The 20,257-nt window shown below is 31.1% G+C and overlaps 1 protein-coding gene and 1 long non-coding RNA gene across 2 annotated transcripts in view; one reads left to right on the top strand and one right to left on the bottom strand.

The window, feature by feature from the left end:
* Positions 1-20,257, top strand: part of LOC134240128 (leucine-rich repeat-containing protein 15-like) — a 50,333-nt gene that overhangs the window by 16,384 nt on the left and 13,692 nt on the right. Inside the window, exons 5-6 of the mRNA XM_062722235.1 lie at positions 6,611-6,682; positions 17,176-17,247. Of these exons, the coding sequence (XP_062578219.1) occupies positions 6,611-6,682; positions 17,176-17,247 (144 nt within the window). The remainder of the gene's footprint in view (positions 1-6,610; positions 6,683-17,175; positions 17,248-20,257) is intronic.
* Positions 2,869-5,998, bottom strand: LOC134240123 (uncharacterized). Its single transcript, XR_009986361.1, has 4 exons — positions 5,670-5,998; positions 5,360-5,468; positions 4,174-4,290; positions 2,869-4,016 (listed from the first exon to the last, which is right to left on the bottom strand). It is a non-coding gene; the product is annotated as an uncharacterized LOC134240123 (long non-coding RNA).

Here is a 20,257-nt window from a genome sequence, read left to right as displayed (position 1 = left end):
TTGAAAAACTTTGGCGAAAACTTTGACACTTTGAAAAACTTTGACGAAAACTTTGATACTTTGAAAAACTTTGGCGAAAACTTTGATACTTTGAAAAACTTTGGCGAAAACTTTGACACTTTGAAAAACTTTATCGAAAAACTTTGATACTTCAAAAAACTTTATCAAAAACTTTGATACTTTGAAAAACTTTGGCGAAAACTTGGATACTTCGAAAAAATTAATTGTAAACTTGGATACTTCGAAAAACTTTATCGAAAACTTGGATGCTTTAAAAATTTGAAAAAGTTTATTGAAAACTTAGACACTTTAAAAAACTTTATGAAAAACTTTTATTCTTCGAGAAACTTTATCGAAAACTTTGACACTTTGAAAAACATTATCGAAGTCTCTAATACTTTGTAAAACTTAATCGAAAACTTGGATACTTTGAAAAACTTTATCAAAAAATTTAACACTTTGAAAAACTTTGTTGAAAACTTAGAAACTTTAACACTTCGAAAAAAATTATTAAAAAACTTTGACACTTTAAAAACTTTATCGAAAACTTTGAAAAACTTTATCAAAAACTTTGAATATTTAAAAAACTTAATCGAAAACTTGGATACTTTTACACATAGAAAAACTTTATCGCCAACTTTGAAAATTTAAAAAACTTTATCGAAAACTTGGAATGCTTTGAAAAACTTTATCGAAAACTTGGGATGCTTTGAAAAACTTTATCGAAAAGTTTGATACTTTGAAAAACTTTATTGAAAATTCTGATACTTTGAAAAACTTTGGCGAAAACCTTGACACTTTGAAAAACTTTGACGAAAACTTTGACACTTTGAAAAACTTTGGCGAAAACTTTGACATTTTGAAAAACTTTGACGAAAACTTTGACACTTTGAAAAACTTTGACGAAAACTTTGACACTTTGAAAAACTTTGACGAAAACTTTGACACTTTGGAAAACTTTGACGAAAACTTTGACACTTTGAAAAACTTTGGCGAAAACTTTGACACTTTGAAAAACTTTGACGAAAACTTGACACTTTGACGAAAACTTTGACACTTTGAAAAACTTTGGCAAAAACTTTGACACTTTGAAAAACTTTGACGAAACTTTGACACTTTGAAAAACTTTGGCGAAAACTTTGACACTTTGAAAAACTTTGACGAAAACTTTGACACTTTGAAAAACTTTGACGAAAACTTTGACACTTTGAAAAACTTTGGCAAAAACTTTGACACTTTGAAATTTTTTGACGAAAACTTTGACACTTTGAAAAACTTTGGCAAAAACTTTGACACTTTGAAAAACTTTGGCGAAAACTTTGACACTTTGAAAAACTTTGACGAAAACTTTGACACTTTGAAAAACTTTGGCGAAAACTTTGACACTTTGAAAAACTTTGACGAAAACTTTGACACTTTGATTTACTATAGTTAACTATAGTAAACTATAGTTAACTATAGTATTTTTTTGTTAGGGAGATTATTTATTTCTTATCCAGTCCGGGACGTGTATTTTCAACATTTTCGAGAATTGCCCCCCCCCACCTCTTTCGGAATGAAATGGTATACGTAGTCTTCTTACCAAATGCAGGAATATTAATACTATCCGCTTAGTTCTTAAGACGTACAACTTGAATTCCTTAGGAGTTGAAGGTTTAAATGAAAGCCATCATAACAGAATCTCGTATGCAAAAATAAAATGAAACAAACCAAAACATTTTCTTGTACACAAGTGTATGTACAGTAGTGACAGAGTTGTATAGTTTTCGACTTAAATGTTGCATTGATGGAGCCTATCAATTGACTATTTAAAATTATAATTGAATAATTCCATTTTCATTAACAATCGGCGTTTTGGATTTATATATGCTGCAGCAAAATTTACACTACGTGTAGCTGCATGATATTGTGTGTTGACACATATTTGAGGAAATGCGGAAGGTCTGAAAGACGTCTTTTTGCATACATCATTCATATATTGTATAGAGAACGAAGTCACAAAATAGAAGGAACAAATGTTCAGGATGTTTTATGCATACCGTTTGATTTAGTAAAAAATCCCAGCGCAGTCCGCAAGTATATTTATTTAGAATCTACGAGGTAAACAAACTATATCAAGTACTAAAGAGTTATCTCCCATGCTGGGTCGGCGATGCGTTTGAAATCTTAATTTAGATTGACTGTACCAAGATGTCAATTTTTAATCAAAAAGTTCAAGGGCAAGGCGACAATCTAAAAAGTAGGTTTATTTTTTTAAATTATTCGTTTTACTGTATAGTTTTCAAAAAGTGATGCTCATTTCTTTGTAATCCTTTAGGTAATTTATAATTATCTATGAAATTAGGAAAATACCCTATTTCTCATATGCTACTGTCTGTTTTAGCTGAATAACTTAAATATATCGGAAAACTAACTGAATGAGCATTGTTTTTGCAAAAGTATAGATACATAGGGACAATTTAAAACACTGTGCAGTTATTTTTTTGTTTGCCTTGCCCTTGAACTTTTTGGTTAAATTTGACAATTCATTTGTTGACCTAAAATCGGAGCCCACGTGACTTAAGAGGGTCACATGATGACAAAAAATACCGATGTGAATAGCGATGGACATACTCTTCAAGATAACATAATGCTATTTTAATAAGAATGTCTTGCCGAAAAATCAAACAATTAAATATTAAGTGTATCATTTTCGGTGACTTTTTACAGAAAATGTTGCCTTAACTGTACTGCGTAGTAAGTTGTTTTGAATTTCAATGTTCTTTATTTTACTAATTCTTACACTAAACATATCGAATATATAATTATAAAAAATAATATAATATTCAGTACTCTCATGTATTGTAGACCATGTGTACTGGTGTAATGTTTTTGCTTCATTTCTTGTCTCAGGTTGATGCTGATGACATAAATCCCCAAGAATAGAATGGCTGTTGTAAAAGAATGTGTGATTTCTGACAGGGAGACATCCGTCTCCCAACCATAGCCAGGTGCTTAAAAATGTTATTTTACATCTCATATTGATATTATGAATTCACATCATCAGTTAATTTAAGAATTACAAATGGCTATTATCAAACAGATGATTGTATTCACATTCTTAAAGTATCATAAATACTGATGTTTGCTTTATATAGAAGATATTGCAAGAGATCATGATTATGGAGAGCATACCGGTATCCCACTCAGCAACACAGATGCATTAACTCAGACAGATTTCAGCATTACTGATACAGACAATTTGCAGCAAAAAGCAAAACAGTATAATGATCCAGATACACTCCTGAGAGATCCACATATTGCTCAATTGAGGATTCATATAGAGAGAGCTATTGGTAGATTGAAAACTTTTCGGATTTTGTCAAAAACTATGCCGCTAAATCTAAAACCTGAACCAAATCAAATTCTTACTGTATGTGCATTTTTGTGCAAACTTCAAAAGCCACTTGTAAAGAAATAATTATTATGAGGGAAAAAATGCTTCAGATTTGTAAAATGTTTATTTTTAAAAGTCTCAAATAATTGTATTAAAACAACTAGACATACAATGTATATTATACAAATGAGATGTATTTCATTTTTAATAAAAAAGATAAAATTATTGACTGAGAGCTAATTAAACATTCTTTATCTTTTAAAATTAAATGTAGTTTATACGAAATACTTTATGTACTATGAGTGCTATGTACATTGTATAATGATTTAATACTCTAGCTACACATTGTAATAGAATTTATTGCCAATGCTCTTAAATGTCTAAGTTTCTGTGTGTATCTCAAAACAAGCATGCTTTATGTGTGGATATTACACAATGTTGACACAATGGATGGTGGTTGGGTATGATCAATCCTCAATCTATCTTGCTTATTTCACATGGTGCAGACTTTTTCTTTGGCTTATCCCAGACACACTGTATGTCTGTATAGGCCTCATTGCTTCGGTCCCTGTGCTTTTCACAAAAAAATTGGACAATGAGAAAATGAAGGCAACACAATGCTTACATACTCCATTATATCCTGTAGTAAAAAAGGAAGAAATTAGAAAATGTGTATATAATGTTAATTAATTATAATTATGTTTTAAAAATTTATCATCCTAAAAACTTTCATGTACTCAAAAATCAAATTTTTCATTTTTAAAAACAAAATATGAAAATTTAGGAATGTGTCCTACCATATGAAGATAATAACCATTGATTGTCCTGCTTGTAATACACATGCAGAACTCCACCGACACTTCTGCATGAGGTAAACTAAAACATCCAAAGATCCTACATCTAAATCCTTGTTCCTATATAAAAACAAAACTCATTCAATCTTTAAACTATTTCAACTTCCAATTCTATTTTCAATATATGTAATTTATATAAATAAATGTTTTTAGATTAATTTATTTTTCTTTGTGCTGCCTATATGTTTCTCTAACTGTAAGATCAATTAAGTTGTGCTTATGAATTTTATGTGTTTTTTTAATGATTTTACTGAACTGTGAATATTGGCCAGGGTTACTCAATCCATTTAACGCCTAACTAGGGATGCAGGAGTTTTATATGTAGGTCCAATTCCCTATATATTTTCTCTTTTCCTCTTTCGGTATTTAGACTCAAATGGAATATCTACTAAATGAATTATATTTAAAGAATTTTTTTCTCTGATTTCAAACTAACTCTTTGTAGTTATATAGACACTTAGAGGGGTAATACAGAAATATAAGGGGTCCTTGAAAAATGCATATTGGGCAAGGCGTAAGCTGAGCCCAAAATGTTTTTTGGAGAACCCCACATATTTTTGTATTTAGTACCCCTCTAAGTGTCTACATAATGAATTATCCAATCAAAGATTCTTTAAAACATTTTTTTTTGTATTAGTAAATCGTTCCGTAACAATTGTTTACATTGCGACATCATTTAATGTGTATATGAGATCAATTTTTAAACTCTTTGTGTATAAATGAAAACAACATATTGATTATGAACTGTGCAGTATGGCATGTGGAGGGGGCATTTGATTTGATGTGTGGTGGGTAGGTCACGTTGAGGGGGCACATTAGCAATATGGTGTGGGTAAACAGCATAACATCGTTTCATGCAGTATTCTTTTCGATCATTGAATTTCAAAGATTTTTATCAGATGCAGGATAAAGGAACTTCAACACTTCATACTATACAGTCTTGTTTTAAATATCTAGTAAAATATTGAAATATTTGACCATGCTAAATACTCAGTAAATAGCTATTATAACATGATTGATCTTGAAGTAACTTCCATACTAAGCATGCAGTAAACATGTGAAAAAAACAATTACTTTTAGAGCTGATCTAATAACTATTATAAGCTGAGAAAATTTCAACACATCATACCAGTTAGAAACTTAGGATGGCTGACTTGGTCCAGTATCACCTTCTCCGATCCAACGAACACATATCTGCATCGAGTATCGACGTCTACATATTCACCATGAGAATACATCTATAGACATGATAAAAGATTTTTTAATATTAAGCAACCAGGGACCTATAAACCACAAGGCAGCAAGGTCACTGATGCTACTATTATAATTAAATAGAATATATTTTTACACTGTACAATTTAACTTTGACAGTTTAAGTGGAAATTTATTCGTAAATTTTACAGCATTATTAATTATAAATAGATACATGTGTGGTGTACCTCAACGCTCAAGATTAAGTTCGTGAACGAGTTCACAACGACCTAGATCTACATGTACATTGTAAATCCAAGTTTCTCGCCATACTGCACTGAATTCCTTTGTCCTGGAGATAGTTCTGCAAATCGGAAACAAGCCAGGAGAAAAAAAAAATCATATCTTCAGCCAAACCTCCTATTATTTACTATGATATTCCGCTTTTTCATGTTTTTGTTTTGATATTTCAAGAAAACGTCACGAAACCGGAAGTTACCATGTGGAACATTTTAGTGAAGGCGCGAGTAAAAATCGAATAAAAACGGTGTTCCGGCATAACTCGAAACACGGCTATTATAGTATGTGGTTGTAAGAAAAAAAATACATCTGTTGGGAGGAGTTATCTCTCTTCTAAATATTTCTTCATGTGAAAAAAAAATATACTAATAAAAATGCTGTATTGAGTACTTGAAACATTAAACCAGTTTTAAAGTGGTCCTTAAAAAGATACATCTTATTCAATTTATAAGGCTTTTGATGTTAGGATTAAATGTTTTATTGTTAAATATAATAAAACAATTAAAAAGAAATTGGCAAAAGAAATGGAAAGTATTGTTTCCATCCACTGTAGATTTCAATAAGTCTCAATAAGGTATCTCTGATCAACAAAACTTTGAATAATAGTCACAACTTGTACTTTCAAAGTTAACTCTATTTTGAGAGGGTATATACCTTGCAGTGTTTAATGGTTTATAGTAGATTTTTGAGATCATCAATGTCGTAAAAATACCTTTCGACAAAATAGGTAAAATATTACATAAGGATGAGTCAATGATTATTTATGTAATGATGTAATCTAATGCAAAGAGTTCAACTTTAACAATGTCGGTAAAGACAGTTTGACGTAAATAAACTAATATTTGTAGAATAGGCCTTTTAATGAATTAATGAAGAAATATTATTTCAGATCACTACAAAGCAACCAGATAACCACCATTGCAGACAACACCTTAAATGGATTGCCAAATTTACAGAGACTGTAAGTTTTTGATCATTTTTTTTTTCATTTGTCAGATTAAAAGAAAATTTTATTTATTAGCAAATTCGCAAATTTAATGTATCAGGGAATTTGCTTACAACATTTAAAGAAAAGATTACGGATATTAATTGGATTGAGTAAAGGACAATAGATGTTGTCTCTGCAGGTCGACGCATGTACTGAAGATAAACAAACGTAGTAGATATTAAGTTGGTTATTTGACTCTATAGAATGCATGATGAAGTACCCTTAATGTTTACTGCCAAGGGTGAAAAAATAACTTCTACATAATGTTTCTTTATACATAAAAAAAACATCAGGTACAATGTTTTTGGAGCTTTTTATTTTTTGAGGAGTGACAGGTGAAGTGATGTAGTAAGTCTTTCATTAACATGTTCAAACGCAAACAAGGATGAAAGTATTTTCTATACATTACTGCTCAAATTGTTTTCATGAACATAATGCTTGGATTTACATGTAGCACACGTACTTAAGAAACAAGTGTAAACTTATAGGGTTTAGAATAAGTTTTTTATTTGAACAATTTTAACCTGGAATATATTTGCTGTTCGTTATATCCATATCCTTCATTCATATAAGAAAGATATGGAGATAAGAATAACATTCAATACACTACTGGACTTGAAATTCCCTGATATTCTGATAATTCTCTGAAAATCTCTGATAGACTCTGTACTTTCACTGTAAATCACTGTACTTGGCTCTGTACAACACAGTACATTACAGTACATCACTGTACAGAATCACAGCATTTCCCAGCACCTCCCTGTACTTCACAGTACATTTCCTCTGTACATCACAGTACTCTACAGTACTTCCTAGTACGCAGTCACTGTTTTCCACTGTACGTCACAGATTTTTGCTGTACAGATAACTGTACTTCACAGTACATTTCTATTATTCCCTGTACACATATACTGTACATTACAGTACATCACAGTATTTCACAGTACCCATAACTGTACATTACTGTACTGCACAGTTTTACACTGTCCTTTTCCCCATTGAGTTTTATTTAATAATAAGTCTTTATTCCAGTAAATGACTGAATTTTTAATAATTCTGTTATCAAAGTTTTGTTTGTATTTATATTTTTCATCCTAAGTATTTCCGTGTAAGCATTTTGGAGGTTATATTTCCAATATCACACCCGCTAAAAGAAAAAAAAAAGGCCAAGACAAGAGTTTGATTTAAAATGGCTTCTTTAAAAAAAAAAATCTTTAATCAATATTTTTTTTCAAATGACTAAATATTTCATTTCTCTATGTTTCAGTGTACAGAGGACGAATATAATAAACCAAAAAATATCCCGTTACCTTTATGTTGATATTTAATTCTTTGAGTTTACTTAATTATCTAAATCCGCTGAAAATGTTATTTTCTGCTTTCTTTCTTTTGTAAATTAAAAACCAATAGCATTTACCTCTGCTCTAACTCTATTGACTTAAACTTATTTAGATACAATTATGAATGTAGTGATTATGTACTAGATAAATTTCAATCATGTATAGTTGTATTTTCCTCTTCTTTTTATTTTTTTTTTTTGTATCTAAACACACAATCACAATCAAATGTAACAAAAGTTTTTTTTCCCTTCTTTCAAGATTATACGGTTTATTCCCATCTCGCTTTAACTGTAAAATTAAGCATTCCCGTTTCGCCTTAGTAAGCTCTTAGGTGAATTAAGGAAAGGAAGATTTAATATATTCAGCATAAAGTATTTTTTGGTATAACATGTATTATTTCATTCGCAGTATTCATAAATTGCCATTAATTACGAAATTAAATTTTAAATAAATATTTCATTCAATTTTTTATATCAACCCAGTAATAATATTCACAAATACTAAAATTCCCATTTCGCCTAAGTATTTTTTTAATGAATAAAATACTAAAGGATCGTTTTGTTATATAATCCTTATTAATCTTACATAATCTGAAAAAAAAAAAATAATTTGAGCATCGTATGTACAATTGCTAGGGCATTTATAAATTTTGAATTTTTCACATGAACTGATAATGCACACATATATCTATAAATCTGAATTCTTAATAAATCATGATCTCAAGTTAAAATAAATTGAGTGATGTCAAACTGCACAAATATTAAGTGTAAATAAAATGAATTTACAGTTAAAAACGGACTTAGAATAAGTTATGTTCGTAAAAAAGCATTCTTCGTTGAGTCTACCTTAATCAATCTTAAATGATTTTAAATTTTTATTGATATGGTATGACTTATATATTTAAATTTTTTTTTCAAGAATTACCTTCAGATTTTAAGTAGCAATCTTTCACTGATGACATTGCGACACTTCCTTCAATTCATAAACATTCTTCTATTAAAAGGAAAATTATAAAAGAGTTGAGTTTAGTTAAATAACAAAATTTTTAAATGAAAAGTGTCAAGAAAGATTATACTAGTACAGTTTAATAATTCTAAAATGTATTTATGAAAGATCCAGCTTAAATTCACTTCGAACAATAAATTGTAATATTTTAACAATTACTTTTTATTTATTTTTTTTTAATAATAACACTTTACTTGAAATACAAGAGAGAGAGAGAGAAGATATTTCCGAATACACGTGTCACTTCAATGTTGCGTAATATTGCATGCTTCTATATACATGTAACCGGCGAGTGTCCATGGCGGCAGTGACACCTGTCGTCTCACTGTTCGGGGTACTTCCCGGCGCTGCCGATAGTGTGTACACACTTTTGTTTTTAAACAAGCGATGCTAGATTTACCAATTTCTGAAATCTTTTTAACCTGACAAAAATACTCTCGAAAATTTTGTATCAAATAATTGTCACGGACACTGTTAAGATTACATGTACATTACATTCTGACTTTAATTAGCTAAGATAGAAACTACTTTTGACAGAAATTAAAAATATTTTCTAGCAACAGAATAAAAGTCAGTGTTTATGAACGATGATAACTAATACATTTTTCTCTGTTACTCGCGATTACATTTTTTATATTCAAAAATATTTACTCTGTCAGTCTAAATACTAGCTTATAACACCTATCATAATGCCTTTAGTTACAAATTTTTACAAGTCCCTTAATATATCTCAGTAAACGTAAAAAAATCTATTTTAGTTATTTTGTTTTTACGAATCAAACTTCATGCAATCCATCATTAATGAGAAATTCTGATATTTGACATCCCCTCCTTTGATATGATATTTTAAAAAAATAAAAAAAGAATAAGAAAGAAAATAGAGAGAAGAAAATCCAATTCCAATCATTGATATTGTCAAAAAATTTCATGCATCTTGTATTATATCGCGTGTCTGCCCCCCTCATCCCAAAAAAGAAAAACAATCAAGGTTTCCTTGAGTGTTTAAATATAAAATTCAACCGTGATCCCCTAAAATCGGTCATGGCACGTTTGAGTATAACAATGCAGAGATCTGATGGCACGAAACTGATGGCCCCGGGCAATTCACCGGCTTTAATTTGATAAAATAGCATTTTTTTCTTTTGCATGCAAGACCCTTTGAGAACTTTACATTCAATTAGTAAATGCTAAAATTACCAATGAATTATAACAAATTTACATTTAAGCTGTGAAGCAATGAGGGATCTTTCTCGCTCCCGTGCCATCAGTTCCGTGCCATCAAATCCTTGCAATCGTGCCATGACGGACTACCAATGCACAAATATATGGGAAGTAATCAAAGTTACTTATTCGTGTGCAAACGTCAACCAATATTCTGTTGTTGTTGATTATTTATTTGTTTGATTATTTTTCTTTTATTATTATTTTGATCCATTACATGGCACATTACTCAGCAGTGAGGGACCTTTCTTGTTCGCTGATCCTTAGGCCCCGTGTCTTCAGCTCCTCAGTAAACCATTCTTCTCAAACATGTTCAATATATACAATATTTAATTGCTTACTTTTTGTGAAAAAAATAAACAAATATATTCTACATTAAGGGATCACGTACTTGCACGCAGGGTCCATGTCTGTCTGTAGCTCCTTAGAATATTTTTTTGCTCCGACGTGCGATACTGATTCTCTCAACACAAATTTAAAACATACACATAGAACTTATTTATTATTGTGATAATCCAAGAGTCTGCACTTATGGGTATTGTGATCTGGACGCATTTTAGGAGGAAAACATACCAAAAAATCCTTAGGAAAGATAACCACTGCTGACAAACTGGAAAAACGGCTTCAATCAAAAAAATATTTATTTACTAACAGATCGATAAAACTCAAATATTACATGCTACATGTATTACTTCATTCAATATATTATATAATCCATTTTTTAAGCGCGATTCTGAATGAAATTTTTTCTTGGAACTTACTTGAAACGATATTATTTTCATTAAATGCCGTATTTACATCTTATGCATCAACAACCCCCCTCCCCAACTCCCCCATTTGAAGGACTTCCTATTAGGCCTATTTGATGTGGATGAACGTAATTAAGACTGCACATAAGACTCTCAAGTTTCCAATAACTTTTGACAAAATACTACTTTGTAATTACTTAATGTATGATCCATTATTGTTTATTGATTTATCCTCTATCTTCTTTCTCGCTCTTCCTCTGTGTGTTTTATTCTTATGATTTACATGTATCTTACAAATTGCTATAATAATCATTTTCTCTCTGCACCCCTCTCTCTCTCTCTCTCTCTCTCTCTCTCTCTCTCTCTCTCTCTCTCTCTCTCTGGGGTTAATTCAATTTTTGTTATTTGATTTTGTATACATGTACTTTTTTCCCTATTTTTATCAGTTCATGCATTGTGTCTCTAGTACAATATCTATGTACTGCAGTTTTTAATTCAAACATTTTTTTTTCTATTTAAAAAGCATGATTTCTTTCTTCTTGATTATTTAAAAAAATATGATTGTTGTGATGTATAGAGATTTGTGAAAATTCCACCTTGTTCTGAGTGGTTAGTTAGTTTGTATATTTGCAACTTACATCACTGGTGAGACGCGAGCCCAGAACAAAAGGCAATTAGGGTCTATTGTTAAACTGACCATAGCGAATAACATGTGATATACAAGAACTTACCTTGGTTCTACCCGAGTGCGTAAGCATGTGAAAGAAAAGGCGCGGATCAAGGATTTTTAATAGAAATTTATTATAATAGTTTACTTTCATCCGTATATTCTCATGAAATTCTACAGGATACCTTGTACAGTTATATAATATCCTGGCGTATTGGTTTTTTTTTCGAGCTATTTAGATGTTATTTATTAAATAAATTTATTGCAAACTTTGAAGAATATAAGCAAATGGGGGCTTAAAATGTTAGCATATGTGTCTATAATTAAAATGATATAACCCATATTGCACTTTTGTGTAACTATTTTATTTATATGCCGTAATATGGAAAGGGTGCAGTTTTCTTAAAAAAAAAAAAAACTATTAACGTCTTATGTTTTCGGCCTAAATATAGCATCAATGCCCTATCAGTATTGGCTATAAATATCCATTGGATATTCCAAGCAATAAAAATACGATTATCTGTCTTTCAAAAAAAAAATTAACAAGTTGCATATTTTGGCAGCAAATACACTTATTCGTTGGTTGAACCCATCTGTCAGTAGCTGTGTATTTCCACAAAAAATCAACTAAATTACGTAGCATTTTCCAGTAAAAATCTGTAAGAGAGTGGCCATATTTATGGAAGAAAAAAATTCGTTTGATCCACCCATTCATTTCAATATTCATGCATCTGGTTGACAGAGATCTTAATTTTCTTTCGGAAAAATGTCATCAAAAAGTCTTTGTTAATAACCGATTACGGCTTTAATTAATCTACAGATAAATGTGCATTAGTGAAAAGACTAGAATTTTTGACAACGCACTAAAACCATCGGGGGAATTCCGTTGAATTAATTATTTTGGATATTTTCACTACAGTTGTGCTTCAAAAGTATTTTCCAAGTTTAGCAACCAAACAATTATGTTCTACCGTGCAGAATGGGGAAAATAGGTTAGAAATACAATATGGTCGAAAATAAGATAAGAGACGATACAAAGTTTGTTGATAAAATAGGTATATTATTCAATTCAAAATTTCAACCAACTGAATGTTTTAATCTTGTCACAAATAACTTGATGGCTTATCCGAATTGTCTGAAATTTGTTCTTCAATCTTCACTTTTTCTCAGTCACATTTCTCACCTATCTCGATTTTAATTCCAGATGTCTGAATGCCGAATACTAAATGTAGTATTCTGTATAACGTTATGGATTTACACATTGAGCATAACAATTATTACATATTTTCCCAATCATTTTGACCACTGAAATATGTCTTTTATAACGGTGAATGCATTTCTTAAACAATTATGCACGTAATTCGTGAATTATTAGCTAGGCTAAGAGTTCGCGTCATATTATACTGCAGATTTGGCTTGTACATCTGATCTTATTAAATACAAATGTATATGAACTGATTTTTCAGAGTAAAATAAAAGTTTACTTATTTAAGGTAGATGTCGAAATTCATATCCACTAGTACCAGTTTGACATTTATTACCATTTAGATCCCCTTTCTCCCATTGGACCTGGGTGCGTGGGCCAATGTGGACATTTTACTATCTAGAATTCACTAAATGTAATTATTATTTTTTTTCAAAATTAATTTTCTTTTGTTACTCTCAACTCAATTAATGACAGAAGAAACAAAAAGAGTAATCTTACACTCGATCTATTGTTTGCATTTTCCGACTCACAGTAAACCAAAATAAAAAAAATATATAGTACAATGCTGGTACTTTATTTAGTATTTTCCATCTTTTTCAAATTAATCTTATATAAATAGCAATGTATTTTTTTACTCTCCATATGGTCATGGAGTTGACACAAGATATGATCAACTTATACAATGTACAGCATTTACAGATGATAGTAGATATGCCTTAATAAAATACTAATTTTAAATTAAATAATTTTTCTTTGAAATCAAATACCTGATAAATAAAAGAGAAGATATTTTTAATTTAATTGATCGGTCAATTCAAAACTTCAAGACTAGAGAAATCATAATTATTTAATATTATTATGATATTACGTATAATCAATAATTAGAATTTGTTTTTTTTCTTACTTTTTATACATGGCATTTGTGTATTCTAAGCGCACTTATCAGCGCAAAATTATCACTTTCAAAATAAATATTTTATTTACTAAGATTAAAATACCAACGGCTTTATCTAAACAATTAGTGAAGTTAAAAAAATGTAAAATTTAAGAACTACAGAAGTTTAACAAGTCTAAAAAATCACAGTATGGTTCAGTAATGTACAGTGTCAAACTGGGATGTGTACATTGATCTTCAGTGATGTACAGTGCCAGTCTGGGATGCGTACAGTGATTAACAGTAGTGTACTGTGCTGTACAGAGATTGAGTACTGTACGCGTCTGTGATGTACAGTGTTGTACTGTGAAGGCGTACAATGAGAGACAGTGGTGTACTGTGCTGTACAGTGGGGACGTACAGTAATGTACAGGGATGTACAAAAAATATCAGTGAGTTTGCACTGTGATTTACCGAGGATTACAGTAGGTACAGGGAATTTGTACAGTGACTGTACAGTGCTTAAACAGAAAAAATCAGAACATTAACAGTGGGTAACAGAGTTTATCAGAGATTTTTCAGAATATCAGGGAATTTTAAGTTCAGTAGTGATATCAAAGTCCATAGTACAATACAAAATAGGAGTTGAGCAAATACGACCCCCAAAAATTGAATCGATCTGAAGTCAAGTATTGAAATCAATCTGATGCCGTAAAGAAAGAAAATCTTGAGATGAGGAATATAGCAGATTTCTAACATTATACAGTGCAAGAGTAATTAAAACCATTCAAAAAATTGGTAAAGAGCAATTCATTTGTCCATTCCATGATTGTACACTCATACGTATTGTCATACGTTTATTCAGTCATACGTATTTTCAAGTTAAAAAAAGAGGTAGGGGCTCCATGGGGGAAAATCGGCCCCAGCTTAAAATTAAATTTTATTTTTTTTGGTTATGTGTTGTGGATGTTTATTTTTTTTTAGAAATGTCATTAATTTGTCCGAGAATCTTAATTTAAGAAGATAATTAAATAATTAATTAATCACAATTTTGTTAGCGTAAACGTTAGAAAGTAGCGTCAATAATTAATACTTAACAGTTACTCATTACCTTCCTCTGAGGTCACTGAGATAAACCTACTCACTCATACTACTAACAATAATAAAACTTATTTGATAGGTTACAACCGCCAAAGAAGACGGTATGGTTTTAGCTTAATTGTGCCCAAAAAATGTAATGTCATCAAAAAGTTTTGAATTCGGCTTCAATATTAGTTAAGAATATAGCTGTGATAAATCAGGAAAGAATATGGCACAAAGAATTATAGTTCTGCAAATATGACATCAATAATGTGATGTATTTCTGTATTTTTAACAGAAAAAGCCTCAAATTAGCCAATTTCAAGGGTAATTTTCCTTTAGAAAATAGTTTCCACAGCCATCGCGCACTTTTATTTTTTGATATGTTGCGCGTTGCTTTACTAAACCGATACCTGAACGGGCCGATTTCAATCAGTTTATGACTATTTTTCTGTAATGAACAGATACATTTTGATAACTTTTGAAGGAGATAGAGACTTTATATTTGTAATGCATACTCCATTAATTAATTGCTTTCAAATTAAACCAAGGACAATGATCCAGTAAAATGACTGTGACCTACTGTAAATCTTTTTAATTCCACGGTGTTTAAATTTCACGATTTCTCAAAATGTACCATTCGCGATGGTTTTAATTTCACGCAACTAGAAATTAATTTTATTTTCGTATAAGCATTTAAACGTTTTTAAGAGAAATGAGGACCTTCGCTATGGGTTTAATTTCGCGGAAAGATGGTGAATCGCTAACATAGTGAAAATAAGACCATCGTGATTATTTACCAATCTAAAGTATTTGATAAAAATTAATCTTTAGAACTTTGTTTCCGCCGGGTGTATAGTGTTTCACAAACACATCTTGTTTAAATTGTATTTAATTGATTTACTTAAAACAAGAATTTATTTACTGAATCCAGGAGAATTCAGAGCAGTTCAAGTACAAATAATTACTTAAATATGGTAGTCTAATCACTATCGGGATTGATTTCTTGAAATATTATTAAGATCGACAAAAGAGTCTACTCACTGTACATGCTGTTAGTAAATATTTGTATAACTGTGTTTAAACACTTAATAATGTTGTTTTTTTATGCCGCCACTTGTCAAAAGATAAGATTCAATACATTGGTCATGAAGATACAAAGTAATGGGTACATTTTCTACTTCAGTTAAATTTTTGCACTTTATCGTGTTATAAATTGCATATAACTTTACACATTGTTGATGCATGGTGTTGTAAGTTTTATAACTATACATGTATGTATGTATGCATTATGTTGCAGTACTTTAAGCCATTTGGATATCCATATGATATTGAATAATAAGTTTCTATAAAATCACAAAGCTGTTTCTTTACAAAATTAAGGGGTCCTGACCCTTTTCTATAAAACTCACTTGAGAAAATTTAAAATTTGTAAGATTGATTTTCAAAAACAACAATAACATTAGAGTCACATAGAAAATAGTTTGAAGTATGAAGCACTGCTCATTTTTTCAGAAATGATTTTTATGTCAGATCATGATATGAAGAAATTAAACATTGAGAACAGAAAGATAAGCGATTTATTATCACAACATTTAATTTAATATATGAGGTGCATATGAAAATTATACTTAGTATCATACCTATTAAAATTATGTTAGAAAACAACACGAAGCGATGTTTCCTAAGTCAGAAAATCACACAATTATAGTATGTGGTTGTAAGAAAAAAAAACATCTGTTGGGAGGAGTTATCTTTCTTCTAAATATTTCTTCATGTGAAAAAAGTTATACTAATAAAAATGCTGTATTGAGTACTTGAACCATTAAACCAGTTTTAAAGTGGTCCTTAAAAAGATACAACTTATTCAATTTATAAGGCTTTTGATGTTGGGATTAAATGTTTTATTGTTACATATAATAAAACAATTAAAAAGAAATTGGCAAAAGAAATGGAAAGTATTGTTAATTTGTTTCCATCCACTTAGATTTCAATAAGTCTCAATAAGGTATCTCTGATCAACAAAACTTTGAATAATACTCACAACTTGTACTTTCAAAGTTAACTCTATTCTGAGAGGGTCTATACGTTGCAGTGTTTAATGGTTTATGGTAAATTTTTGAGATCATTAATGTCGTAAAAATACCTTTCGACAAAATAGGTAAAATATTACATCAGGATGAGTCTATGATAATTTATGTAATGATGTAATCTAATGCAAATAGTTCAACTTTAACAATGTCGGTAAAGACAGTTAGACGTAAATAAACTAATATTTGTAGAATAGGCCTTTTAATGAATTAATGAAGAAATATTATTTCAGATCACTACAAAGCAACCAGATAACCACCATTGCAGATAACGCCTTTAATGGATTGCCAAATTTACAGGCACTGTAAGTTTTTGATCATTTTTTTTTTCATTTGTCAGATTAAAAGAAATTTTTATTTATTAGCAATTTTGCAAATTTAATGTATCAGGGAATTTGCTTACAACATTTAAAGAAATGATTGCGGATATTCATTGGATTAAGTAAAGGACAATAGATGTTGTCTCTGCAGGTCGACGCATGTACTGAACATAAGCAAACGTAGTAGATAATATGTTGGTTATTTGACTCTATAGAATGCATGATGAAGTACCCTTAATGTTTACTGCCAAGGGTGAAAAAAAAACTTATACATAATGTTTCTTTATACATAAAAAGAAACATCGGGTACAATGTTTTTGGAGCTTTTTATATTTGAGGAGTGACAGGAGAAGTGTTGTGGTAAGTCTTTCATTAACATGTTCAAAATGTATTTTCTATACATTACTGCTCAAATTGTTTTCATGATCATAATGCTTTGATATAGTACACGTACTTAAGAAACAAGTGTAAACGTATAGGGTTTAGAATAAGTGTTTTATTTGAACAATTTTAACCTGGAATATATTTGCTGTTCGTTATATCCATATCCTTCATTCATATAAGAAGGATATGGAGATAAGAATAACATTCAATATCAAAGTCCATAATACAATACATAATAGGAGTTGAGCAAACACGACCCCCAAAAATTGAATCGATCTGAAGTCAAGTATTGAAATCAATCTGATACCATAAAGAAAGAAAATCTTGGGATGAGGAATATAGCAGATTTCTTACATTATACAGTGCAAGAGTAATTAAAACCATTCAAAAAATTGGTAAAGAGCAATTCATTTGTCCATTCCATGATTGTACACTCATACGTATTGTCATACGTATATTCAGTCATACGTATTTTCAAATTAAAAACAAAGAGGTAGGGGCTCCATGGGGGAAAATCGGCCCCAGCTTAAAATTAAATTTTATTTTTTTTGGTTATGTGTTGTGGATATTTATTTTTTTTAGAAATGTCATTTATTTGTCCGAGAATCTTAATTTAAGAAGATAATTAAAGAATTAATTAATCACAATTTTGTTAACGTAAACGTTAGAAAGTAGCGTCATTACGTAATACACAACAGTTACTCATAACCTTCCTCTGAGGTCACTGAGATAAACCTACTCACTCATACTACTAACAATAATAAAACTTATTTGATAGGTTACAACCGCTAAAGAAGAAGGTATGGTTTTAGCTTAATTGTGCCCAAAAAATGTAATGTCATCAAAAAGTTTTGAATTCGGCTTTAATATTAGTTAAGTATATGGCTGTGTTAAATCAGGAAAGAATATGGCACAGAGAATTACAATTCTGCAAATATGACATCATTAATGTGATGCATTACTATATTTGTAACAGAAAAGCCTCAAATTAACCAATTTCAAGGGTAATTTTCCTTTAGAAAATAGTTTCCACAGCCATCGCGCACTTTTATTTTTAGCACACCTGAGCCGATGGCTCAAGTGAGCTTTTCTGATCAAAATTTGTCCGTTGTCTGTCGTCGTTATCGTTGTTGTCGTTGTCGTCGTAAACTTTTCACATTTTCATCTTCTTCTCAAGAACCACTGGGCTAATTTAAACCAAACTTGGCACAAAGTTTTCTTGGGTAAAGAGGATTCAAGTTTGTTCAAATGAAGGGCCACGCCCTTTTCCAAGGGGAGATAATCATGAATTTGTTTAAAATTAATGGCATTTTTAAAAAATCTTTTTCTCTAGAACCGCTGGTCCAGGAAAGATGAAACTCATGTGGAATCATCCTCAGGTAGTGTGGATTCAACTTTGTTCAAATCATGACCCCCGGGGCAAGGGTGGGGCCAAAATGGTCGACCCTAGGTTTACATAGGAATATATAAGAAAAATCTTCTTCTCCAGAACCACTAGGACAGGAAAGATGAAACTCATGTGGAATCATCCTCAGGTAGTGTAGATTCTAGTTTGTTCAAATCATGACCCCTGGGGCAAGGGCGGGGCCAAAATGGCCGACCCAAGTTTTACATAGGAATATATAGGAAAAACCTTAAAAAATCTTCTTCTCCAGAACCACTAGGCCAGGAAAGATGAAACTCATGTGGAATCATCCTCAGGTAGTGTAGATTCTAGTTTGTTCAAATCATGACCCCTGGGGCAAGGGTGGGGCCAAAATGGCCGACCCAAGTTTTACATAGGATTATACAGGAAAAATCTTTAAAAATCTTCTTCGCCAGAACCACTGGGCCAGGAAAGATAAAACTCATGTGGAATCATCCTCAGGTAGTGCAGATTCAAGTTTGTTCAAATCATGACCCCCAGGGCAAGGGTGGGGCCAAAATGGCCGACCCAAGTTTTACATAGGAATATATAGGAAAAATCTTTTTCTCTCCAGAACCACTGGGCCAGGAAGAATGAAACTCATGTGAAATCATCCTCAGGTAGTGTAGATACAAGTTTGTTCAAATCATGACCCCTGGGGCAAGGGTGGGGCCAAAATGGCCGACCCAAGTTTTACATAGGAATATATAGGAAAAATCTTTAAAAATCTTCTCCAGAACCACTGGGCCAGGAAAGATAAAACTCGAGGAATCATCCTCAGGTAGTGCAGATTTAAGTTTGTTCAAATTATGACCCCTGGGGCTAGGGTGCGGACAAAATGGCCCACCCAAGTTTTACTTAGGGATATCTAGGGAAACCTTTTAAAAGCTTCTTTACAAGTACTTAAAAGCTATGATTAGTGATATTTATATGGAATCATTCTCAGGTAGTGTAGATTCTAGTTTGTTCACATGACGAACGCCTGGTGGGGGGTGGGGGGTGGGAGTATGTGTTCAGGTGAGCGCTGTGGCCCCTGGGCCTCTTGTTTGATATGTTGTGCAAAAAACCATTAAATATCATATATCTCAAAATCTTTGTGGGCGATGCCTGTGGACAATGTTTTCTGAAAGAAAATTCCATTGAAAAGTGTTGTCTTCTGCTACTTTTGAAGAAAATACGTGAACATGCATAAATTTATGACGTCAC

The sequence above is a fragment of the Saccostrea cucullata genome, unplaced genomic scaffold (assembly GCF_032062105.1).
Source record: "Saccostrea cucullata isolate Sc308-1 unplaced genomic scaffold, CSIRO_AGI_Scuc_v1 ctg1099, whole genome shotgun sequence".
Classification (NCBI taxonomy): domain Eukaryota; kingdom Metazoa; phylum Mollusca; class Bivalvia; order Ostreida; family Ostreidae; genus Saccostrea; species Saccostrea cuccullata.
Note: the sequence above shows the minus strand (reverse complement) of the source record. Positions and strands in the feature narration are given on the sequence as shown.